Source organism: Leptonychotes weddellii, chromosome 14 (assembly GCF_054177405.1).
Source record: "Leptonychotes weddellii isolate Sample4059 chromosome 14, ASM5417740v2, whole genome shotgun sequence".
In the NCBI taxonomy this organism is placed as follows: Eukaryota; Metazoa; Chordata; class Mammalia; order Carnivora; family Phocidae; genus Leptonychotes; species Leptonychotes weddellii.
In genome coordinates this window covers 47,741,659-47,751,213 of record NC_138382.1, presented here as the reverse complement: position 1 = coordinate 47,751,213, position 9,555 = coordinate 47,741,659, and the positions used below count along the sequence as shown (strand labels likewise).

Genomic DNA, 9,555 nt, shown 5'->3' with positions numbered 1-9,555 from the left:
GTGTTTTCATTTTTTTTTTTTTTTAAGATTTATTTATTTGAGAGAGTGTGTGTGAGTGGGGGGAGTGGCAGAGGGAGAGAATCTCCATCAGACACACTGAACATGGAGCCCAAGGCAGGGCTCGATCCCAGGACCCTGAGATCATGACCTGAGCTGAAACCAAGAGGTGGATGCTTAACTGACTGAGCCACCTTTTTTTTTTTTTTTTTAAAGTAGTGTCCACACCCAAGGTAGGGCTTGAACTCTTGACTCTGAGATTTAAGAGACATATGCTCTACGGACTGAGCCAGCTACCCTAGTCTTTTCATTTTCTTGATAGTGTTCTTTGTAGTACAAAATTTTAAAATTTTGATGAAGTCCAGTTCATCCTATATTTCTTTTGTTGCTTGTGCTTTTGGTGTTCATATGTAAGAAACCTTGTCTAATGCCACAATTTAGTTTTAGAAAATTTTCATCACTCCCGCAAAGCTCCTATACTTTGTTTACAGTTGATCCCCAATTTCACCGTAGGCCACTGATCTGTTTTCTGTTTTTCTAAATTTGTCTTTTCTGGACATTTCATACAAATGGGATCATCAAATATGTGGTCTTTTGGTCTGGCTACTTTGACTTAGAATTTTTTGAGGTTCATTCATGTTGAAGCATGTATCAGTTTTTGCCTCTTTATTGCTGAGTCATAGTCCGTTGTATGGCTATGATCAGCTAATGGACGTTTGGATTGTTTTTAGGGTTTTTTTTTTTAGCTATTATGAATATTTTTGGAGCTGCTATGAGCATTTGCATACCAATCTTGGTGTAGACATATGTTTTTGTTTTTCTTGGGAGGATTCCCTAGAGTGGAATTGCTGGGTCAAATGATAAGCTTATCATTTACTTTTTAAGAAATTGCCAAACTATTTTCCAAGGTAACTATAATGTTTTATATTCCCACGGTGTATGAGAGTTCTAGTTTTTCCACATCCTCACCAACATTTGGTATCATCCATGTTTTAATTTTTTTTAAGTAGGCTCCACACCCAATGTGGAGCTAGAACTCACAACCCTGAGATCAAGAGTTGCACGCCCTACCGACCAAGCCACCCAGGCACCCCTGGCATTATCTGCATTTTTTAAATTGTAACCATTCTGTGTGCGTACATGTGTAATGGTATCTCATGGTTTTATTATTTTTTTAAAGATATTTTTTAAAAGATTTTATTTTTTTAAGTAATCCTTACACCCAACATGGGGCTTGAACTTACAACCCCAAGATCAAGAGTCGCACACTACCAACTGAGCCAGCCAGGTTATCTCGTGTTTTGTTTTGTTTTTGTTTTTTTAAAGATTATTTATTTGACAGCGAGAGAGGGAACACAAGCAGGGGGAATGGGAGAGGGAGAACCAGGCTTTCTGCGGAGCAGGGAACCTGATGTGGGCTTGATCCCAGAACACTGGGATCATGAACTGAGCCCAAGGCCCCTGGGATCACGAACTGAGCCGAAGGCAGACGCTTAACGACTGAGCCACCCAGGCACCCTTATCTCATGGTTTTAATTTGCATTTCCCTGATGGCTAATGATTTTTTTATGTGTTGCTTAGCCATTCATGTATCTTTTTTCCGAAAAATGCCTATTCATGTTTTTCTGTTCGTCTTAAAATAGTTTAATTTTTTTCATTATTGAGCGTTGAGAGTTACATATTGTGGATACTGGTCTGCTAGGAGGTATATAATAATCTGAAAATAATTTCTCCATTTTTGACTTAATTTTCTTGATCTTGCCTTTGTAGCAAAAGAGTTTTTAATGTTAATGAAGTTCAGCTTATGCATATTGAGTTGATTTTATCTGTGGTAAGGGTCACAGTTTTGTTTTGTTTTTGCATACGGATATCCAAATCTCCTGCGTCCATTTGTTGAAAGGGGCAGGTACCTTTAGCAGTGAAGCCTGCCCAAGCCCTGGGCGATTCCGCCAGCAAACTGCATGGGGTTGAGCTAATGTGGTAGCGTGTTGGTGCTCTGTGGTGAACAAAGAAAGGATGGTTGGATTACCAAGGGCCTTGGTCTGGTCTCAGTTCCTTTTGAAGGTAATTTGTGCCAGGGCTGGGTTTTTTTGTGGCGACTCTGGGCCGTACTACGATTCCCAGCATGCACTGCGCTGGCCTGCCCTCTGCGGAGGGGCAAAGCTAGACCTGGAAGTGTGGCTGCGAGGGAAAGGCTGGGACACGGTTTCTGGTACGGAGATCGATTTCTCAAGGTTTTGGCCTGCGCGAGGGACTAGCAAGCCGAACCGTGAGAAGTACTACCTCCCCACTCAGACACACCCCCCGTCCTCTGGCCCGTAGTAGCCTCCTTCTCCGATCGGAACCGGACTCGTTTCTTCCTCGAGTTTCCCGCGGGGACTAACTCTTGAAGACGACCAACTGCAGCCGAGAGTTTTGCCGGCCGGGCCAACCAGAGGCGAGATGGAAGAGGCGGGGGTGGGAGCCGCCAAATTGTCTAGGAGAGAGTCCATTTCTCCTGTAAAGGGCGAGTCGCCCTTCCTGGGACCCCGAGAGGAGCAAAGGAGCTGCGGGGGGGTGCGGAAGCGCAGGGACCCCTCCCCGCTCGGGTGGGGACCGCGGCGGGGCCGGGCTTACCCTTCAGCAACCCCCTCCAGGTGTCCGGGCCCAGCCTCGGCCACCATGTCGCACCAGACCCCTCTAGGCTCCTCAGTGCCACACGCCAGCTGCCTAGACCTGTGGAGGGAAAAGAATGACCAGCTAGTTCGACAGGCCAAGGTAACACGGTTGCTGGGACCCTCGCTTTGCAGGCCCAAAATACCAGAAAGAGGGTTTCCGGTGGATTTACCGCAGCTGATGGGGAGGGATTGAGTTTGACTTACCCCATCAGGAGCCAGAAATGACTGGAGAATGACATCCCTTGCCACTGTTGCAAGGGGAGAAATAAGGACTGATCCTCAGTGATACCTCATCCCACGTTTGTTAGGTGGCTCAGGACTCGCGTCTGTCTCTGAGGCGACAGCAGTTGGCTCAAGATGCACTGGAAGGGTTCAGGGGACTCCTCCATAGTCTGCGGGGTAAGCAGGATCCTCCTCAGGATGCTCAGTTACCTTCCTCCACAGCCAGAGACCAGCACCTCTTCTGCATTTCTGGGACTGAGAAAATTACTAGGGGGCAGGGGATCCTATTTAAGTCACAGACAGGACTGGAGTGGAATTCTCTTTGGTGCAGGTGAATCTCTATGCCCCGCCCTCCCCCTGCCACGCGCCCGCGGCCCCCCCCCCCCCCATTTGAAGAAGTGGTTTCAGAGATGATCCAATCTGGAGAATTTTCTGCCCTTTCCAAACTGTGTGCAAACGGCCATTTTGATTGGGGTGAGGTGATCTTTGGGTTTGGATCTTATTTGGGGAATCTTTCTGGGGGAAGTGGTCTGTGAGATCAGCTTGTGTTGCTCCAGGGCTCCCTGCGGCTGTTCCTGTTCTCCCCTTGGAATTGACTGTTACCTGCAATTTCATTACCCTGAGGGCGAGCCTGGCCCAGGGTTTCACTGAGGACCAGGCACAGGATATCCAACAGGGCTTGGAGAGAGGTGAGGGCCAGAGATTGCTTTCCATTTCCCTGCCAGACTGTCTGGGTTTAAGCCCTTGCAAAGGGGACAAGAGGAGCAATAAAATTTGTCACCTCCATGGACAGAGTTGCCATTCTCTTATCCTCCAGGTGCTCCTTAGACCAGGAGTACTTTTGTGATCTTTGGGCTCCTGCAGAAAAAGAAAACCAGAGATGAGGTCCCAACCTTAGCTGTATGTGTGTTCTCTACAGTGCTGGAGACCCAGGAGCAGCTGGGGCCTAGACTGGAATGTGGGCTCAGGGGGCTGTGGGACTCTGTTCTCCATTATTCCTCCCTTCTGCTGGAGCTGCTGCCTGCCCTTCACCACCTGGCTGGCCTGCAGGCTGCCCTCTGGCTAAGCACTGACTGTCTTGGGGACTTGACCTTCCTGCTGCAGACCTTGAATGGCAACCAGGTAATTTGGGAAGTAACCTGGACCTAAGGGTCTCTTCCTATCTCTCACCTGTCTCAGCTGCAGTAGCATCATTTTGTGCTGGAAAGGCTGCTGGGTTGGTGGTCAGAAGACGTGGGTTTCTCCGGGACTCTTGGTGACCTTGCTCTGGTTGGTCCCTCATTGGGGTGATTCTCTTGAGTGGTTGTTTTTGTTTTTTTAAGATTTATTTATTTGAGAGAGGGAGTGCGTGCATGGGGGGGAGGCATAGGGAGAGGGAGAGAATCTCAAGCAGACTCAAGCACAGAGCCGGATGTGGGGCTCAACCTCACGACCCTGAGATCATAATCTGAGCCCAAATCAAGAATCTGAACTTAACCAACCCAGTCACCCAGGCGCCCCTTGAGTGTTTTTTAAAATAGCTTAATGGGGGTGCCTGGGTGGCTCAGTCGTTAAGCGTCTGCCTCAGGCTTGGGACATGATCCCAGGGTCCTGGGATCGAGCTGTGCATCGGGCTCCCTGCTCCTCGGGAAGCCTGCTTCTCCCTCTCCCACTCCCCCTGCTTGTGTTCCCTCTCTCAGTGTGTCTCTCTCTGTCAAATAAATAAAGAAAATCTTAAAAAAAAAAAAAAAATAGCTTAATGATCTTAGATAGGGTTAGGGCTTTTATTGACCTTGCTGAAGTCATCTCCCAGCCTCACTCTTCTCATCAGTAACCCACACATGGTCCTTGCCCTGTGTGTTCTGGGCTTATACTGAATGAGGAGGTGCGCTAGAATAGATCATCAGTGCTCCCAAGTTTTTCTTCCTCCCTTTATCCTCGCCCCATAGCTATCTATACCTTAGAATTGAGGGAACAGGAATCAGGAGGACCCTTGATTTCAAGGTCCAGCCAGTATAGACTGAGATAGGAGAAGAGGTAGTTCTAGGCTTAGAGCCTCTGATCACCCTTCTTTCCTCAGAGTGAGGCCTCTGAGAATCTGCTGCGGCTTCTGAAAACTTGGAGCCCCCCAGCTGAGGAGTCAGATGCTGCATTGACCCTGCAGGATGCCCGGGGCTTAAGGGATGTCCTTCTTACTGCTTCTGCCTATCGCCAAGGTCAGCTAGCAATCTTACTCATCCCTTCCTCACCACTCCCTGTCTTAAGGGGTCCTTTGGCTCATACCTTCCCTGTCATGTCCCATTCAGCTCAGTGGAGCTTCTTTGTACTCTTGTTCCCTATCATCCCCTTGCCCTATGGGCTTCTTTAAGTTTAAACCCTGATTGACCTCAGGCCTCCGGGAGCTGATCACAGGAAGTCTGCCCAGGGCACTGAGCAGCCTGCAAGAAGCAGCCTCAGGTCTGTGCCCACGGCCTGTGTTGGTCCAGGTGTACACGGCTCTGGGGACCTGTCTCCGTAAAATGGTAAAGACAGTCCTAGCGTGGGTTGGGGAAACCATGGGTGTTATAGACAGCTTTCTGCTTTGTGAGGGTAGCTGAGGCTTGTGTCCTCTCAATCCTCTAGGGCAATCCACAAAGAGCTCTGCTGTACTTGGTTGCAGCCCTGAAGGAGGGATCAACCTGGGGTCCCCCGCTTCTGGAGGCCTCCAGGCTGTATCGGCAACTGGGGAACACAGCAGCAGAGCTGGAGAGTCTGGAGCTGTTGGTTGAGGTAAGGAACTAAAGATACAGGGATTGCTGAAGTGCTTGTGTTAGGGAGACTAATCAAATTGTAAATAGAAGGAAATAGGGCTCCCAAAGATTATAGATATACTTTTTTCTTTTTGTCCCTTTTAGGCCTTGAATGTCACTCACAATTCTGAAGCCCCCCAGCTTCTCATCGAGGTAGAGTTATTACTCCGCAGACTTCACCCAGCCTCACCCCTTCATTGTGGCACACAGAGCCAGGCCAAGTACTTGCTAGCAAGCCGATGCTTACACGTGGGAAGGTGAGGTTCCACTGCCTTGCTCATCTGAGCTCCTCTTCCCATTTCTGATGCCTTCCCTGGGGTATGACTCTGCTTCTGTTCTTGCAAGTCAGCTGTATGGACGAGTCAGTGGTAGGACATAGGTTTCCACTCCTCTACCTCCTGCCTTGTCACTGGACCTGAACTTAAGACTCTTTACCCAGACACTAAGCTCTTGGATCTTTAAAACTCTGAAATCTCCTCCCAAATCCATTCTGTAAGGAGGGTAGATCCATACTGAGCTAGGATTGGAGCCCCAAGACCCCACTCTCCCCACTCCCCAGGGCCCTTGAGCATCCCTTTGTTAGCTAAGAGCCCTTGGAGGACCCTGCTAAAGGCCTAAGGTGAAGCTCGTGGGCTATGATTTCTCAGGGCAGAGGACGCTGCAGAGCATTACTTGGACCTGCTGGCTCTGGTGCTGGATGGCTTGGAGCCAAAGGTGGGTATGTCTTCAAGATTCTCTGTAATGGGGTGGGAGGGTTGTAGTCTCCTCTGGAGTAGAGCAGGACTGCTATTTTCTCTTTCTTCGGCTATTCTGTCTGCCCAAGTTGGAAGGCCAGACCAGGAAGGTTCCCAGAGCAAAGGGTCCAGGGTAGCAAGCAATGGGTGGTCTCTGTGTGGTACCAGAGCCTGGTGAAGAGGTTGGGCATGGTGGCTAATGTCTCTTTAAGACACTGCATCCTCCTCCCACCCCAGTTCTCCCCACCCCCTTCCCCCGCAGGGCCTTGTATGCCTGAGGTCTTCTTAGAGGCAGCGGCAGCACTGATCCAGGCAGGCCGAGCCCAGGATGCCTTGACTGTATGTGAGGAGCTGCTCAGCCGCACGTCATCTTTGCTTCCCAAGATGCCCCAGCTATGGGAAGATGCCAGAAAAGGAACCAAGGAGTCACCACACTGCCCATCCTGGGTCTCTGCCACCTACCTGCTTCAGGGTCAAGCCTGGGTGCAGCTGGGGGCCCCAAAAGAGGCAATTAGTGAATTTAGCCGGTGAGCCCAGGAAGCCAACCAGGATCCTAGGGGAAGTATGGAGGGATAATTTGCTGATTGGGACCTGAGTTGGTAAACTCCATTCTTACCGACTCACCCCAGAGTTTCTGAGTTTGACTTCTTACCCCTATTCTGTGTCCCATTTCAGGTGCCTTGAGCTGCTCTTCCGGGCCACTCCTAAGGACAAAGAACAAGGTGATCTAGACTCTCAATTTTCCTCTTCCCTTCTGGAAGTGGGGGTGGTGAATGTGTTGCCTTTCCATGCGTCCTAGCCTACCAAGAGACTTAAAAAAAAAAAAAAAAGGGACTCCAGACATAAGAAGAGAAAGAGGAGTACTTGGGGTTCTGTCATACTAGGTGCCTGTGTAGCCGGGACACACTTTTTGACTTTGGGGTGGTCCCCAGGGCCTGCTTCCAGTGGTGAGAAGGGGTGTGTATCAGATATGACACTACAACAGCTTCGGGCAGCTGCCCTGATTAGTCGTGGACTGCAGTGGGTGGCCAGTGGCCAAGATACCAAAGCCCTACAGGACTTCCTCCTCAGTGTGCAAATGTGCCCAGGTATGTATATTTGCATGACATTAGCTATGCTCAGATGCACAAGGACAGAGAGGCTCATGGGGGGCCCTTGGGGATCAGTGGAAGAGTGATGTTCCCAGATAGAAGGGGATGAATGGGGTTGTATGTATATACCTAGGGATATACCCAGGTTTGAAGACATTTGCAAGTGTGTGTGAAGGCTCTCCGGAGTTCCTCAGTCTTCCCAATGTCCTCAGAGACAAAGGCCGTAACTGTGCTGGGAGTATGTTGGGGAGAAGCAGAGTCAGCTGAGCCCTTTGTCTTGGGCAGGCAGTACCCAGGGATAGGAATGGTTGGGAATGGAACCTCCTGGTTCCATGTATGACTGTAGAAAAGATAACTTTCCTGCTCTAGGCCTCAGTTTCTCCTTTTATAAAATGCTTAAGGCTGTGTCAAGTTCTAAGCGTTTCTACTCTGGGGTGGGGCTACAGGTAATCAAGATGCTTCCTTTCACCTGCTTCAGACTCTGAGGAGGATGGATCGGAGGGATGAGGCCACTGCTCTCTGGCGGAGGCTAGAGGCCCAAACTAACTTGCCACAGGAGAATGCTGCATGGTAAGGCTAAGGCCTGTGGGCTTGGGGCTGAGGGCATCCTGGAGTCCTTGAGTCTGTTGGGGGTGGTGATGAATGAAAGGGAGGGAATGGCTGCCCAACCTTCCACCTATCCTTCACCCTTAGACATCACTCTTTTTGCTCTCCAGGTCTCTCCCCCTGTACCTAGAAACCTATTTGGGCTGGATTCGTTTCCCTGACCGTGAAACTCTTCTTGAGGAGTTTCAGACATCTCTGCCGGAGCCTTGTGATCTGTAGCTGCCACATTTTAAAGAGCCTGAGCTGGGGCTCCAGTGGCCCATTTCTCTGTGGGGAGGGTTTTCTGCTTTACCATTCTTGGGGGATGTGGGTGAAACTAATCATTCCTATATAAGTCTGGCATTGGAGAAGTTGGTAGTAGTCCTGCAAAATTTGGCCTAGTTACTGCCATTCTGGTTCCAGAGAAAGCTCCCTTGCCACCATAAAGGCATTAACTTTGCTTATGACACCTTTTTTCCTGTTTTCCTTTTAATCATGTTTAGTAAAATCTCATATTTATCTCGTTTGCCTACTACATATACTTGACTGGGAAGGCTCACAGCTGTCTGATTCAGTTGAGTGCTGATTATCTAAGATGCCCTCTCCCAACATCATCTACCTTATGAGATTGAGTTCTGGGTAGAAGAAAGGGCCACAGGAATCCTTGCAGTGGCTTTGGTTCTTTCTGTTGCCTAAAAGCCAGAGTCTCAAAGCCCAGGATCCTGTGCAAGGTCACAGAATGAGTGGAGCTGGGTCTGGAAGGTGGTCTGGGCAGGCCTCTCAGGACAAGGGCAGGTTTTTGATTCTTAGAGGGGAGGGACAAGCAGACCTCTGAGTCTCTGAGTGACTCTCTACCCCAATCCCAAATTCTAGAAATTAATTTAATCAGCATGATACCAGAGCTGTTTATTGAATTTAGTCAGGGCCAGCTGGCATTTGGGGCCCAAGGACTTCAAGTCTCAGCATGCAATTTTCTTGCTGCTTTGGGTTCTGTTGAATCTACTGTGTTCTGTGGTTGCCTTTTGACCCGTTTTTGGAGTTGAGTGCCCTCCCTCCTCTAACCATTAATATAAATACCCAGTGGTAAGAGGAAGCATGTACCTCCAAGCCCTGAGGAAATGTAAAGCCTATGGGATTAGGGTTACCAGAGGGTGCCACAACAATAGGGTGGAATGGATTAATAGCTGGGGTGCTAGTCAAAGGATTCGGAGTAGGGATGGCTGAAGCCAGCGTTTTGAGGGAGCCAGGAGAGGGGTTAGGGTGGAGCCTTAGGTTTGGGAAGAAAATGGGTATGTAGGTTATCACTGCAGCAGGACTAGACTAATACATGGGTTCAATCCATTGTGCCAGCTTCCTCAGCAGGGTAAGATCAAGAGCCAATGAACTGGAGCCAAGTGGGAGAGTCCGCCTCCAAGGGATTAAAGGCTCTTCTTTCGCCAGTCGATCTGGCGCCATCCTTTTCGTTGATTGGTCGCGAATCCCAATCCGTCGAGGAAGCGTA

At 49.4% G+C, this 9,555-nt stretch overlaps 1 protein-coding gene across 6 annotated transcripts; it reads left to right on the top strand.

The window, feature by feature from the left end:
* Positions 1-113: 113 nt before the first annotated feature.
* FANCG (FA complementation group G) lies at positions 114-8,523 on the top strand. Of its 6 annotated transcripts, XM_081803118.1 has the most exons (15): positions 114-2,209; positions 2,323-2,754; positions 2,963-3,053; positions 3,434-3,565; positions 3,796-3,998; positions 4,936-5,071; positions 5,247-5,377; positions 5,478-5,624; positions 5,750-5,901; positions 6,292-6,358; positions 6,616-6,905; positions 7,054-7,100; positions 7,263-7,466; positions 7,916-8,039; positions 8,186-8,523. In XM_081803118.1, exons 2-15 carry the CDS (start codon positions 2,440-2,442, stop codon positions 8,292-8,294), a joined length of 2,148 nt encoding a protein of 715 aa, XP_081659244.1. In that variant the 5' UTR covers positions 114-2,209; positions 2,323-2,439; the 3' UTR covers positions 8,295-8,523. The 6 variants fall into 6 exon arrangements, 5 of the variants coding, with proteins under 5 accessions (XP_081659244.1, XP_006739213.3, XP_081659245.1 ...); XR_014140037.1 differs by having other exon boundaries at positions 114-2,754; positions 7,948-8,039; XM_006739150.3 differs by having other exon boundaries at positions 114-2,754; positions 7,311-7,466.
* The last annotated feature ends 1,032 nt before the right edge of the window (positions 8,524-9,555 follow it).

What these genes read in the sequence shown, in the direction of transcription:
- FANCG (XM_081803118.1), top strand. Translation starts at nt 2,440, where the DNA reads ATGGAAGAGGCGGGGGTGGGAGCCGCCAAATTGTCTAGGAGAGAGTCC. An exon ending in CCAACAGGGCTTGGAGAGAG is followed by an intron (nt 3,566 to 3,795) that starts GTGAGGGCCAGA and finishes TGTTCTCTACAG; the next exon opens with TGCTGGAGACCCAGGAGCAG. An exon ending in CGATGCTTACACGTGGGAAG is followed by an intron (nt 5,902 to 6,291) that starts GTGAGGTTCCAC and finishes ATGATTTCTCAG; the next exon opens with GGCAGAGGACGCTGCAGAGC.